The 16,032-nt window shown below is 38.1% G+C and overlaps 1 protein-coding gene across 1 annotated transcript in view; it reads left to right on the forward strand.

Annotated features, from left to right (window-relative positions):
• Window positions 1–16,032, forward strand: part of LOC105919706 (CUB and sushi domain-containing protein 1) — a 201,299-nt gene that overhangs the window by 111,629 nt on the left and 73,638 nt on the right. The window contains exons 30-35 of the mRNA XM_036136395.1: window positions 6,645–6,763; window positions 8,359–8,428; window positions 9,148–9,264; window positions 9,918–10,127; window positions 12,141–12,329; window positions 13,738–13,915. Coding sequence (XP_035992288.1) covers window positions 6,645–6,763; window positions 8,359–8,428; window positions 9,148–9,264; window positions 9,918–10,127; window positions 12,141–12,329; window positions 13,738–13,915 — 883 coding nt within the window. The remainder of the gene's footprint in view (window positions 1–6,644; window positions 6,764–8,358; window positions 8,429–9,147; window positions 9,265–9,917; window positions 10,128–12,140; window positions 12,330–13,737; window positions 13,916–16,032) is intronic.

A 16,032-nucleotide genomic window follows, 5' to 3' on the forward strand; every position in this document is an offset into this window, starting at 1 on the left:
AAGAGTTTTATTACATCTTCCTCAGTAAGGGTGGAGTGGTTGTAGGATTGTGTGTGGGAAAGGCAGGTAGGCTGGTTTTCAAACTTGTTGAGTTTGTGGGATCATTATATTGTGCTCTGATGGCCTCTGTTGGCAGTGATGTTCCTAATCTCGTCCACACTGCTGCTTGGTATTAGTTGACCAGCTACTTTTTTGCTTCTCTCTGTAGCTTCTGGTAGCTGCGCTGATCTTCTTGGCTAGTTTGTTTATTGCCTGCTTATACAGGGCCTGATCCTTTCTGCTGTATGCCTCTTTGGTCTCCCGCAGCTTTCCTAGTTTTTAAGTGAACCATGGTTTATTGTTGTTGTATGTGCATAAGGTGTTGGTTTGCAAGCAAGTTTTCTCACCAAAACCAGTGTAGGAAGGGACAGATTAAATTCTGTGGCTGCAGCTTCAAAAACACTCCAATCTGTGCAGTTAAAGCAAGCCTATAAAATCCGAAGAAAGAGCTCCACAGCGACATCTGGTGGGGCCAGGCACCACTGGCCCCAAATGCAGAGACGCCACAGATCCTAACAGAGCTGACCAAGGGCTTATAGGTTTTCAGTTTGTGCCTGTAGGTTGGAATAAGTTAAAGCAGGCAGTGATCAGTGTCCTAAAGCTGCGAGTGGAACTGTACAGTATGCTTCTTATAAAACTGTGAAACAACGGGTTAATATGTTTATGTCTCTTGTGAACACTTTACATGGTGTCTGTATTTTTGTAGTTCGTTTAAGAGGTTTGTTCTGTTTTTTTTCTCTACATCCATGTGATCAATGGCATGATTGTCACACACGAAAAACACTTATGCCGGAATTGCACATGGTGCACTCCACCATAAATTTTTTCCAGTTCACGACAGAGGGAAATGTCTTCTGTGTTTCATCACTAAAGATAAACTTGATATTCCCAAATAGCAGTTTATTGATAGATGTCAGTCCTTCCATCTTGTTTTGGTCTAACTCTTTAAAGATTCACTACAGAATGAGGCATTACACACTTTGTTCTGCATATAAATATTCAGCTTGTGGTTTTAAACAAGGTTGTATCCCATCAATCCACTAATGTGTTGAACCAACAGGGCTGTATCGGTCATTTTAGGTGCAAATATGTGTATTTTTACACCCCTATTTAAAATTGTATTGTACAGAAACGAGCTTTGAACCAGATATCCAGCAATCAACTTTGCACAGATGAAAAAAAATTGCATTTTAAACATCCAGAAAAGCATCTTCCCTATCCACAATTAACATTTAGACCCTCGGGCAAATTAAGTCACAATTAACATTTCTGAGTGCAGGGTGTGCAGCTCGACCTATCCTCAAATACTGATTTCGCATCTATGAAAAAACATTGCGTACAGGTGAATACTAACTAGGACAAACTTTCAGAAATCTAATTCAAATTGGAATTAGTAATCGGAGTGTTTTTTTTTTTTTCACACCTTGTGATAGTTTCCCATTTTCCAGTTGGTTTGGTTGGACTTTCTTCCAAAAGTGTAGTTTGGGGCGATGCAGGGGTAGTGCAAACAGGTGATGTACAGTGACCATAGTCCTCGACACAGCTTACCCAGGTTCAACTCAGGCCTGCCGTCCTTTGCCGCATGTCATCCCCCCCTTTCCTGTCAGCCTACTTTCGATAAAAGGGCCACTAGTGCCAAAAAAGTGCAGTTTAAAAGTGTTTTTTTTTTCCAGCCTTTCACCCTAATCAAATCAACTCACCTGGTGTGAAAGCACCCTTACATTTTAAGCTGAAAATTTTTCATACACCTGGCAGATTAAGGTTTAAAGTAATATTTAAATTTTGTGAACAATTTCTTCTGAATGAAAGAAATGGTAACATTTTTGTCTGGCTTGGCCTGTGTCCTGACTTGAATATGATAAATTGAATCTGGGCCTTGGCTAAATCTCCAGACATGTACACTCAGACATGAATGCCGTCGAGCTGAGCGTAGGTGGAAAAAAGACAAACTGCAGGTAGCATTTCAGTTATTAAAGGACTGCTGGTGTAATTATCAAACATCTGTGAAAAACGCTAAACAAAAAAGCATTTCTCAGATATCATCCAAGCAAACCTCACAATCCTCGTGTTTTGTTCAGGACTATCAACGGTGTTCTTAATGTGCCCCAGAATAATGTGATTGATACATTCCCTGCTGTTTGTGAAACATTTCTTAATTTCTTCATTGAAAAGATTACTTCAACTAGAGCTTGTATTTCATTTTCTGGTTATGAACCATCAGTCTCTGTTACTCGCTCAGTTATTTTTAACCAATTTAAGCCTGTGACTCTGTCTTCTTTAAATACTATTGCTGGTTGTTTAAAGCCTGCTGGCTCTCCATACAATGCATTTCCCAAAAATGTAAAAAACACTGTTGTTCAACCGTAATTTAAAAACATCTGCTCTTGATCAGACAATTCTTTCTCACTATAGGCCGATTTCTAAGCTACCCTACATTTCTAAAATTATTGAGAAGGTGGTTTATGATTAACTGATGGCCTTTTTTGAAAGAGCACAATATTTTATAGGTTTTCCAATCTGGTTTTAAAACTTTACACAGCACCGAATCGGCTCTTTTATGGTTTTCTAATGATATTTTTCTACATACAGATTCTGGAGACTGTGTGATTCTTGTTCTTTTGGACTTAACTGCTGCTTTTGATACAGTAGATCAGGGGTCACCAACATGGTGCTCAAGGGCACCAAGTAGCCCCTGATGACCACATGTGGAGCCCACGAGCCTGTTCTAAAAAAGCACAACCCGCCAGTGAGCTGCATCTAAAACTGTATTTTATTCCGTTACTCTTCCTGTTTATTCACAATAGCATTTATATAGATTTTAAAAGATATATAACAAAGGATGGAAAATATGTTTATTTTACAAACACTTACATACTGACCTTTGATCTCTTCTAGTTCAAAGGTCAGTACTGGTAGTCCTTCGTATGACACAACACCAATGAATAAGCTCTCAATTTCAAAAAGGTTGGTGACCCCTGCAGTAGACCAGCCGCATTTGGAATACTCCGATGGATTGGTTAAGATGGATTATATCTAGAAAACTTTCTGTGTTTCTCTTGGCAATCATACATCATCCTCTGCTCCTTTCTTATGTGGGATGCCACAGGGCTCAGTTTTAGGGCTTCTTATTTTGTTTCCATTATGTGCTTTCTGCTTGGCTCTATAATGAGGAAGCACTGTGTTTGTTTCCATTGTTATGCTGATGGAAGCCAAATTTATATTCCACTAAGGAAGACTGAAGGGAAATCTTCTCACCTGTTGCTAAAATGTCTTGAAGACTTAAAGGCTTAGATAACCCTCAATTTCTTAAAGTTCAATGAGAGTAAGACTAAGGTCATGGTTTTTAACAGCACAGCTGAGACTCCCCTTCATTGAGCTACGTTACCAAGCCCAGTACAAGAAGTCAATCACCACAGACCTTGGTGTTAAAGTGGATGCCGATGTTAAATTTGACAGCCAGATTAGAGCAGTTGTAAAGACAAGCTTTTTTCATTTAAGGCAGTTGGCCAAAATAAAGCACATTCTTTCCAAACAAAATCTAGAGACAGTAAATCCACGCCTTTATCACTACTCGGCTAGATTACTGTAATGCACTTTATGTGGGTGTTAGTGGCCCCTGCGTTGCCCAACTCCAGAGAGTGCAAAATGCAACGGCACATCTTTCGTCTGGCACTCGCAAATATGAGCACATTACCCCTATTTTAGCCTCACTCCACTGGCTCCCTGTACATTTTAGGATTAATTTTAAAGTAATTTTATTTGTTTTTAAGTCTTTGAATGGGCTTGCTCCTTCTTTTCTCTCTGAGCTGCTGCACCTGTATGCACCCGCCCTCTTAGATCAGCTAATCAGTTTCTCCTTGATGTGCCCAAAACTAAATTGTGCTTTAAATTGCTTCTTAAAACTAATCTCTTTGCCTTGGCTTTTGACACTATGTGAAATGTTGATTTTAGCCTGTGAGGTTAAGTTATTTTTATTAGACTTTTGAAGTTCACATTTTGTTTTATATATATATATATATATATATATATATATATATATATATATATATATATATATATATATATATATATATATATATTGCTTTTATTGTACTATCTAATTAATGTCTTTGAGTCTGTGTTATTGTTTTTATTATTTTTTTACCCTGTTTTTTACTGTACAGCACTTTGGTCCTTGGGAAATTTTAAAGTGCTTTGTCAATGAAGTTGGATTGGATTGTCTAGATCTGTAGAGGGTGCTAAAGATTTTGGTGCTGGCAAGTATATCTTCCAAAATCAAACACTTGAAGCAAGGTAAATGGTCAAAAACACTAAAAATATGCAAAAAGCTGGTCAGCGATCATGACAATGGCTTGATTGCAGTTACATTAGTGTTTTTCAATTGACTATTGCGAAAGGCATACGTTATTTTCAACACACAAATCTACATAAAATAATTTAATTACTTATTCTCAAAACTAATAATCTATACTCTTTATTGTGTTTTGAAAGATGTTCCTCTACTTTTTCTGTCAGAAACAAACATTTGGTTGGACAAAACCTTTATATCTACTATGGAATGAATAAATATGATTAATTTGCGCTAAACCATACATACTAAATATTAAAAATATAATTTATGATTCATTAAGGGGGCTAGAGAAATATGAGAGTTGCTTAAAGTCTCAAAATGGCAGCAGTTACATGCATTATTGGGTTGACTGAAAATCAGGTACATGTGACACCATCATAAATCATTTCTTGAATTTAAAAGCTGTTACTTTTTTTTGAAAATATCTACTTCAACAACTGCAAAGAAAGCAATCCAAACCTGTTAAAGAGATTCTTTACAGACATCTTGACCAACAATTTTAGTTTGTTTTTTTCGTTAAACACACATTTTCAGAGATTTGTCAACTTTCAATTGTCTGAGATTTTGAGTAAACAATTCAAGTTAGTTCACCCTGAAAGGATTGTTAATTTCAGTTCACATCCAAGACAGTACTATGTTTGTTTTCTGCACTGCAGATAATTGTGGATGTTTCATCTTTAGAGATGTGAATGATTCTGGCAATGATGCTTAACACATTTTAAACTAACCAAAGGGACTTGTGTTCAAAAGGATGAAGGGAAATGTCTGTCTTGCTTATCTGTCATCTCACAAGCTAAAACCGACGTGTAGTAAATCCAGTCAGTTAGGCTTAACTGCTGCAAATGTTTAGCAGTAGTGGAGTGGTCCTGTTGGGATGTTTTGTGGTACTGTCAGTGGTTTACTGTGCATAAACCCTGTCAAACAGTGAGGAAATGGCCGCACCGTGTGTTGGCAGAGGAGAGAGAAAGATGGTCAGCCAAATGGAATAGTTTTGTTGATCAGTTGTCATGACAGCCCACTGATGCTCGGCCTAATAATACACTAAGTGTGTGTGTGTATGTACTTGCGCACGTGTGTGTGTGTGTGTGTGTGTGTGTGTGTGTGTGTGTGTGTGTGTGTGTTAAGCATCATGCAGCTTTCCCACTTAGACTGGCTTTAAAAAAATAAAGGCCCTCTCACTCCACCTCAGTAAGCAGACGCATGTAGAAATCACTCATGCACGCACACTCACAAATGTCATTCAGGGGTGCTACAGGCAACTTGGATGTGCACACGTGTGCACATATGTGTGTATGGGCACAGGTGGCTCATAGCCTTTTGCTAGTAGGAAAGTAGATAATGAACCAACATGACAAGTCACACAACCATGACACACACAAGCTTTCCCTTGTTTATCCTTCCTTCCTTCCTTCCTTCCTTCCTTCCTTCCTTCCTTCCTTCCTTCCTTCCTTCCTTCCTTCCTTCCTTCCTTTTTCAACCCATCTGTTGTCAAGGTAACTGCTCTTGGGCAGTCTCCTGCAGATATTTCCACATACATAAACACACGTCAACTCACACAGAAAAGCATACAGATGCTTTTTGATAAAGGGTCATCTGTCGTGATGATGTGTTTAAGGATGTGTTTAACCTTTTTTGTGCTGGGAATAAATTACAGCCAAAGTATCATCATAACTTATGTTTATGCATTTTGGATTTTATTCTCAATGGTACTTGTCAAATCCAAAATGGAGTTAGCGTATATATAAAAAAATAAAAAAAATAAAAATAAAAAAAAAATAAAAATCTGGACTTTTTTTTATACTTGGGAGGTTGTCCAAACATAAAATTCTTACAAATAGATGCATTATTTTTTCATTAGTTTGTTTAGAAGCTGATTAAGAGATCATATAAGCATGTGGCATAAATGTAAACTAGAAGTCTATGAAAATGTGTTACAAATAATTCAGGTTTTGAGAAAAGGGTCACATTCCAGTGAATGAAGAAATGCAATAGTGTGTTTTTTTTTTCCTGCTGTGTAAATACATAGCAAAATGCTTTTGTTGACTCTAAAGTTAGGACTGTACGTTTGGATTTTAATGTTGAAATGGTCAAATTTACTTTTTCAAGTCATTGTTTTTTTAACCAGGGGCTTAGCAGTGTTTAGAAACAAAAAGTAACAATACAATTTATATTTGGGACAATAAATGAAAACAGTTCATTGTTGTTGTTGTTTTTTTGTTGGTTTTAAAAATGTTTTTTTTCTGTTTTGTTGTAGCGGTCGGGCTCACCACTTGTCCTGAACCAATGATCCCAGCAAACAGCATTAAAACAGGAGACAGATATATGGTTAATGAGGTGGTAGCCTTCAGCTGTGAACCTGGTTACACACTGCAGGTAATGATCACTCAGCATGCACACAAAACCTTTGACTTTTGTTATATGCATCAGTTATTATATTGTACAAACATTGGTGTGAGTACATTGCAATCTCTGCAGACAAACTAATTATAGGCATCACAGAAATCAAGGATGTCAATAGATTTATCAAGGCTCCCACATACTCGGGCATACTGCATGCATAATGGGACTGTGACAGAACTCTCTGCAGACATTTTACCTTTCATAGTCGAGCTTACCTATTGCCTACATTTCTTGGGGCAAATTCCTACAATTCTCACACTTTCACAGTGTAAAAGTGTGAGAATTACACTTTCAATTACAATTACAATTACATCTAATCCAAAATACTGCTGCTCGCCTTTTAACTGGTACCAAAAAAAAAAAAAAAAAAAAAAATCAAACGCACAGTTCTCCTGTTTTGGCAGCAAATCATTGTCGACGGGTTTATTTTAAAATTTATTTTGAAATTCTTTGTTGTTTTTAAATGTCCTTATGGCATTGCTCCCCATTTCCTGTCAACCCAAACACGTTAGTAGCTTGTGTTTCAAAATGGGAAAATCTAAAAGATAATTGCGGACACATATCTGGTTCATCCATTGAAAAGATCTCCAGATGCCTGACGGAGCTACATTAATCAATTCAAACAACTGTGTAAAAGCATTGTGTGAGCAAGGCAGCATAAAAACCTGACTCAGCCACAGCAGTTCTGTTTGGGGAGAATGGGCCAAAATTCCAACAAACTATTGTGAGAAGCTTGTAAAGACTGGTTCACACAGCAGAATAACTAGATTGTGTTATGCCATGTGTGGTGTGTTAAGAGTGATCGGGTCAACTCAGTGGAATGTCGGGACCGCTCCAACCTCAAATCAGGGATATTCAACATGTTGGATTGACTTGCCCCGATCGATTAGCTTGTGTGGTGTCCCCGAGAACAAACGAGCAGGCAGCCTGTTGAATGTGACATGTAGCCAATCAGAAACTAAGGTGAAGGAAACACCGAGAGGAGAAAAAAAACCCAGCTCATCTCCATATCATAGTGCAGCAAATGTAGACCATGCTAAAATTTGTTTATAAACTATCGGCATTGTTCTTCCTTATTGTCCATGTTTATTTTCTCTGAATTCTTGTTTTGATCTTGAGAGATTTTGCATAATTTCCTGCTTGTGTTTTGGTGTGTTGTGCTTGCTGTTTACCGGACACTACACACTGTACAAGCAAACCTGTTTTTATCTTCGATTTCTTTATCAGTAGATTGTGTCTCTCAGGCTTTGAAAATTGGCTGATTATTTTAAAATATTGCTGTGTGAACCAGCCTTAAAAGAATAGTATCAGGATTTTGGGATTCAGCAAATTTAAATATTTTGGTAATTCCAACTTCCCTAATACAAGTGACGTTTAGTCTGACTTAATGTCAGTGAGGGAAAGATAGATAACAAGTTTTTTCATAAAGTGTATGCAAATATCCCCTTTCAGCTGTAATTAAATGTGCTATGAACAAAAAAAATAAATGTATTAATGATAAAACTACACTAGCATCTCTCACAGTATTTTAATTTAACCACTGTAAGACACTATCTAATCCTTTTCAGGGCCGTTCACACATTTCCTGCATGCCTGGGACTGTGCGTCGTTGGAACTACCCACCACCTCTTTGCATAGGTATTGCACAAATACACACAAACACATCTTATTGTTTTCTAAATTGCCTTATAAATGATTTCTGCTTTGGGAAGGAAAATATGTCCTGCAGGCATGAGCTTTACTTAATGTTATATTGTAGGAAGATAGAAATAATAGGTAGACTTAAGACTTCTGTACGGCTACCTCAGTAAAATAAAACCACTTTTATGGGGAGTGACTACCCACTATAGGTTGATGTAACACAACTTTATTAGTCTTCTTTTTGAGATTCATGGTGCAATATTTGTAAAGAATTATTATATTGTATCCTGACATTTATTTTGTTTGTAGATTTCTAAGCGTAAAATAAAGTTTTTGAAACAAAGACATGGGTTCAGCCATCAGAAGAGTAGTAGTGTATGATGGTTACAAGCACCAACATAATTTGCACTTTGGAAAGTAAATGTTCCTAATCTTTGTTCAGCTCAAATTTGTGTTTAGGTTTGAATTATTCAGTCCCTTCCAAAAGCTCATGCTGGATGTGTCCTGCTAAAATCCTTGTTCACACATCTGGATGAAATTAACGGTGTGACCTGACAGGCCCTATTTTTTTAATTCTAGTTTTTCAGTATACATTTTAGGACTTTTGAAACTTTTCTCAGTTCATTGATGTTTGAATTTGTCAAAGATCAAAGAAGCAATCTCTAGTGTATATTGCAAATTTGTTAACAATGTGTTTTATGTGCACTGATTGCCAGCACGCTGCGGTGGGGTCCTGTCTGAGATGAGTGGTGTCATCCTCAGTCCAGGTTTTCCTGGCAACTATCCTGGCAACCTGGACTGCACCTGGCAAATCACCCTGCCAGCTGGATATGGTGAGTCCTGCATTTTGGGATGAAAGAATATTTCTAAAAACAATGTGTGATTTGAGGTACATTTACTGGCTTAGCTTTAAAACATAGACATGCTTTTTTAGGGCAAATCCTCCACTGGATTTTCCTTATATATGAGTTGGCGACAGAGATTTTAGTTTGCCCCATTGATAATAAGCCTACTATAGAGTACAGCAAACTCTAGGAAACATTATAGTCTTGGTGGCAGAAATAAAAAAAAGAGAAAAATTATTTTTTGTTGTGATAAAAACTGAAGGAGCAAATGAGAATTCTTAAGTGAAGCATATACATTTATATTTTGAATTACTTTATTGTTTTGTTACACAGTTATCTGTGTAACATTAAGATGCCTGCTGTTTTCTATTAGAGCCATACAATTTAAGTCACCTGCCATGTAAATTTATTCATGAACATTAGTATTTGTTTTTTACATTTTTTTTTTAAGTTATCAGTCCCCCCGTGGTAAAGTAGGTTAAATCTGCATTGATGGGGGAGACCCGGGTGTAAAAATTCTGCCAAGTCTGTGCACAAGTTGTAATGTGATGACTCCTGAATAAGGGAGCTGACACACTTTATTTGATGTTATCAGGCATTGTGTGTAGATGTTTTTTATTTTTTATTAATTTGTTCTCCAGGAGCCCATATTCAGTTCCAAAACTTCTCCTCAGAGGACAACCATGACTTTCTTGAAGTTCGTGCTGGACCTCAGCACAGCTCTGCTCTCATTGGTCAGTTCACGGGCTCACAGATTCCACCACCACTGATGAGCACTACACACTTGACAATCATCCACTTCTATAGTGACCACTCAGAGAACAGACCGGGGTTCAGACTGACCTACCAGGGTAAGTTTCTGCCAAATTCCAAGGTATGCTTTTAAAGAAGGCCATTGGTATTGACTGAAGGCTTTATCGATGGTAGAACAAGCCTGAATTCAAAGTAGGCCTGCTGTTATTGTTTTCTTCTTCACATTTGTGGGAGGGGACAGAGTGGTTGCTCAAATGATTAAGGAAAAAAATGGTCTTCTCAAAGGCTTAGAATAAATTAAGAGGCCCTAACCTAGCGGCCAAATTACAAAGCCTGGCAACTCAAAGAAATGATTTATGGGATGAAAAAAAAAACACATTGCTATGAGGTTTCAAGCTTTGATCCGTGGATGAATCATGCTAAAGACTTTAAAAACCTTGTGGCTTTTCTCTCATCATTAAAAGAGATGGATTGCCAGTAAGCCCTTGTGAGAGAGACTGGCATCATGTCCAGCAGGCTTTACTTGTAGCCCTGAGTGTTTCACTTCAAAGACATGAGAGATGCATTATGGGCCTGTATGCCAGGATAAGTAGAACAAGGCTTACTTACACATAAGCTAATGCACATTTATGTGCACGTCTTAATTTCCTCATCTTTCTTTGCAACAGTAAGTCCCCTAATACTGTAGCACCTGTCACCCTCCTCCTACTTTTTATGTTTGGGGGATGCCAAAATCCTTCCACACAATGAGTAACACCCAATGACACCTGACAGCAATATTCTTTGGCAGGAGGCTGCAACACACACAGAAGCTCATGATTACGACTAAAGGAGAGTGTACCTTGATTCCAGTGCCATTCTGCATCACATGCAATCTCAGGTTTTTAAAGCTTTAGAGGTCGTGAGACTGCGTATCTGTGTGTGCACCTGTGCAACCTGAGCTGGATAAGTGCTCAAGCCAAAAATATGACTGTAAACACATTGGAAAAATGTACTCATACACTACCATTTGAACCCAAGTGTGGCACATAAAAGCTTAAGGGAGCTCTGATTCCAGTTTTAGGTACTGGCACTCTGACATTGCATTGCCTGGAAGTGCACCTTTTTTTTTACACAGAAATTATGGATGTTGTTCCTGGAGTTAGTAGGAGCCAAATTGTTGGTTGTAATATCCCAACTGTAAGTTTTCTTCTTCTACGAACCTTTCATCTGGCCTACATACATCCAAACTTCGGCGCACTGCTTTTTGAAATAAACTGCCCTTATAGTTCAGACTGCTGCCTCTGCCACTATTAGTTTTCTATTATTTCCCTTTTGTTTTAAACTTTTCAGATTTATGGGTACTTCTTTAGCTCTCACCTTGTTCCACATACAGTAGTTAGTGGTACTACAGATGATCCCGAAGACATATTCAGTCTGTAACATGTCATCACTTCCTTCCTAAGTTTTAGATCCTGTTGCCACCAAACATACTTTCTGTGATTCTACTTAGCACGCTGTAAAGTGACACTGCTTCACACTAGTGGGGACTGTGTTTAAGATGACCTTGCATGAGTTCTTTTCAAGTGCTGTTAGGTGCTGTTTGTTCTATCACCTTTTGTGATTACAAGGACTCCAATATCAGCCACCTCCTTTTACTGTGAAATGCACATTTAATGGAGAGGCTTGGCTCACCGTGACACCCATGAAAAGAGAGATATGCCCTCAATAGACCTGCGGTTGCTGAGGTTTCCTTAAACAATTACCAACATGCTATGCATACATTTTCACATAAATGTGAAAAGTTGCTCCTAACACATGGTGTCTCTAAGATACTATTGTTTACTATTATTCTTTATCTTTGTTTTTTGTTTTTTTATATATATTTTCTCAGGGTAGCTTTTGTCATTTTGCTGTTATATTTTAGGTTGTGGGAGGAAGCCTAGAGTTTATAATACCATACACAAAGAGTTCTATCGATAACTAATGATATGTGTATGCTTACTGTGACTTTCTGTGTATCAAGTAGCAGTGTATTCCTCTGTTCTTATCACCAACAATAATGATAATGCAAAGCCAGTTATAAGATATTCTGTGGTAACTGTTATTTATATGGGTTTTTCTGTCTTTAGCTTATCAGCTTCAGAACTGCCAGGATCCTTCTCCCTTCCCAAATGGTGACATTATCAAAAGTGACTTCAGCGCCGGCCAATCAATAACTTTTCAGTGCTACTCTGGCTATGTTTTGATCGGACACAAGGTGCTAACGTGTCTCCATGGGACAAATCGTAAATGGAATCACCCATTTCCCCGTTGTGAGGGTAAGAAAACATCAGCTGTTATGTACATGTTAGTTCTTTTTTTGTTAGTCTGTCTGGAACCCACTTATTATGGTCACACACACACACACACACACACACACACACACACACACACACACACACACACACACACACACACACTTTGTTACTGGATCAAGTGAAACTCAATCGAGGTAGGATTCCATGTCAGCCGTCCACAATATTTGTTTTAGTGAAAATACAACTCATTCAATATGTCCTTTGCACTATTTCATTATAAGAGCGTCTTTACTTCCAAAGCTGTAATACCAATTTGATCTGTTAGGTTCCTTTCTATTCAGGGCAGTGTGATCCTCTTTAAACGGGACATGATTTGGTTCCTTGAAAAGTCCTTTGTGTTTGCAGGTGTGGAATCTCATCCAAACTCTGGAAAAAAACAAACCAGGTTTAGTCCACCTGAAATGTGGGTCTTTAGTCCTTAGTCTTCATGCTCAGGCTGTTCCATGGAGAACACGGTGAATGGATTGAGGAGATGCTCAAAGTGTTTCCTCCACTGTCCGACAACATTCTCAGTCTGGGTCCACAGTTCCCCCCTAAAGCATACACAGCTTTTAGTCAGTCCTTGTTTCCTCTTTCTGAGTTGCCGAACAGTTTTCCAGAGCTTTGTTGAACCCAACCAAATATTTCCAACCTTAGCCTCTCCAAACTCCTCTCATGCTGAACTTTTTGGTTCCACAACAGAAGAAGCTGGTCAGCTGCTTCAGGAGTCCCCAAGGAAAATCAAGCACTAAAGGATTTTATGGTTATATGTTAAAACAATGTGCTATACTTACTGGACAGTGTCTTGGAATAGCTACTCCAAATAACATTTTGGAGTAGCCCAGCTAGAGCTCTACTTAAAATTGATAGATAATCTGTAGAGGCAGCTAAATCAGGGTGAGATCTAAGAGGCTTTGCCACCTCAAATATTTTGACCTTATTGCCAAAGATAAATCATCAAAGTGTTTTGATTTCTGAGATTTTTCCATCGACTATTAAGAAGGGTATAAATAATTCTGGACATATTGTTTTATGTCTAGCAACACCCCTGTTATATAAATAAATTTGATCAGAAAAAAAAATCCTACTTTACTTTGAATGTTTATTGTATAAACTGATTTCAGAATCTTGTCTGTGTATCTCTAAAGTCAACATGGACAGGGTTGCTTATTACACCACTTTGAATTGTCTTGCTACTAGAATGTGCTATACAAATAAACTTGCCTTGCCTTATGCCTCCATCACAAAGAATCATTTCAAGATTAATCGTATTCCTCACCTTCTGTAGTTTAACAGTGACTCTTGTGTCTTCATTCTCTTTCTAGGTTTGTCATGTTATATGGAGTTGAAATTTTTCAAACTGACAGCCTCATAATTCTGCTTCTTACAGCTCCTTGTGGATATAATGTGACAGCTGAGAATGGGACCATCTATTCACCTCAGTACCCCAATGAATACCCCAACTCTCAAGACTGCAGCTGGCTCATCAGCGTTCCCCATGGCCACGGGGTTTACATCAACTTTACTTTACTGCAGACAGAGCCTGTCACGGATTATATTGCTGTCTGGTAAGTCTTGGGAAATTCACAATCATGCATAACGTACACTCACACACCTATAGACAGAAATGGTCCGACATATTGGATTCATCATACAGTCACTGCATTCCTGACAGATCTATTTTGAATGTATTTACTCATTCCCTGTAAGGTACCGTAATGGAAAATAATAACATGTCAGCTGATAGTATATTAATTTCCTTAAACTCCTGGGATACATTTAATTTTCTCTTACACTGCAGTATGTCTAATAATGATTTTCTTTGTTTCCTCCCTCTGATACATTTTTGAGGGACTGTCTTGACTTTACAAAGCCATTCATCTATTTTTTTTAGACGTTATCAAACATTTTTTCTTACAGGGATATACTGTTCATAAGTTTAAATCTGTATACTGCATGTTTAGAGCAGAGGTCACATGTCCTTGAACCTAAAACATAGACACATGTACGCTCTGTTCAACGAGTATATAACCACTTCTGCTGTAACGATGGGATTCGGTGTCGAGGTAAGAGTGTAATACAAGGAGTGTGAGAGTAATGCATTTACAATGGGAACACTGACCAATTCAATCTCAGTCAGCACTATGCCCAGATGTAGGCCCAGAGAGGATTTGGGAACTCTGGAAGTAATGATGAGAGTCAGTGGGGTTTGGGCAATGTAATGAACGCAGTGGCAGAGCTGAATTCACAAATCGAACAGGACTCAACTGGATCTGACAGGTTTGGAGGGAGGCTTGGCCGTGCATCATGCATTCTATCAAAAATCAAGATGCACAATAGCTTTATCAGAAAGGAAATTAAGATCGAACGGGCATTGTAAGTTTGTTGGTGCTTGGCTTTCATTTTCAGGTTCAAGCGATGTGCTCTAGGGAGTAAGTAGCTTCAGGCAAAGGGGGAAGCAATGACTTCACACTTTGTGGCTTCCACTTTTTCAATCTGGCCAGCTCACAGAGCCTTGCATTTAGCCATGGAGAGGCCCTGTACTGAGTTATTTTGCTGCTGCAAATTGATTTTGATGATTGATGTGTTTTTTGGCACATTTCATTTGGAACTAAATTATGAAATTGCATCCATATATGGACGCCACCAAAAGAGCTCAGTAATGTGGGATGAGTACACACATGATGGCTCAGTCCTGCTGTATTTCATGAATATATTTGGAAGTAACTGGGGGCTGACACTTGAGAGAGGAGAGCTTTTCGCAGACCCAGTGGGATACCATCACCATCTACCTTCCAGGGTCGTATACGGATTTAGTAGGTCTGGCGCAAAGGTCCACTGCAATTGCAATTATTTCCATGTAAACTAAATTAACTGGCAAGGATACTGTATCTGATGTTACAGATATTGGTTATATGGTATTTCTATTTTCATATTTGAATATTTGATCTGCTCAGACAAAAACAAATTTAGGGGTTATAATGTGGTTATGTGCACAGGGTGAATATATTTTAATTATGATGGTTTTTGTAATGGGAATTGTTTTAATTAAATGCATCAGCAGCATACTTTTCATAAAAGCAGAGAACCGAAAACATATCTAACTAAAATCATAAGACTGGGACCACTGCTCGGTAATGACTTTTTTTTTTTAAGGTTTCTGAGTACAGGTGCTCAAAAAGTGACACAGGAGAGGATGTCATTGTATGTGTTTATGTATAATGGTAAATCTTTGCTAGTTTAATCTGAAAATGTTTTAGGGGTGGTCCAAAAAAGGCCTGATTTTGATTTAACAAACAGTAAGTTTAAATTATTATTTTTGGCACTAAACTGACTGAGTGGGTAATTTGAAATGACATCTCCGTTTTACACTCGAAGATTTTTGCTATAGTTTAAACTGAGCACAGGATTTTTAACAAATTCAGCTTAACCTACACGCTTACACTCTTATCTTTTCTCCCTACGTAGAGGATTTAATTTGGCCGTGCTTTATTATATCATGTAAACAACCACACTGATGTCTGTCTGCGTTGTTTTCCCTGGGGGGGTTATGTGACAGTGTATGCATCCAGATGTGAGGGGCTGCTACCAAACTGTCCCTCTGGTCTACCGGTTGCATTTGGATCTTTGCCTAATGTCATTGAAACATTGCACAGCAAGAAGTAGATCCAGCATCACAGTAACA

Source organism: Fundulus heteroclitus, chromosome 4 (assembly GCF_011125445.2).
Source record: "Fundulus heteroclitus isolate FHET01 chromosome 4, MU-UCD_Fhet_4.1, whole genome shotgun sequence".
In the NCBI taxonomy this organism is placed as follows: Eukaryota; Metazoa; Chordata; class Actinopteri; order Cyprinodontiformes; family Fundulidae; genus Fundulus; species Fundulus heteroclitus.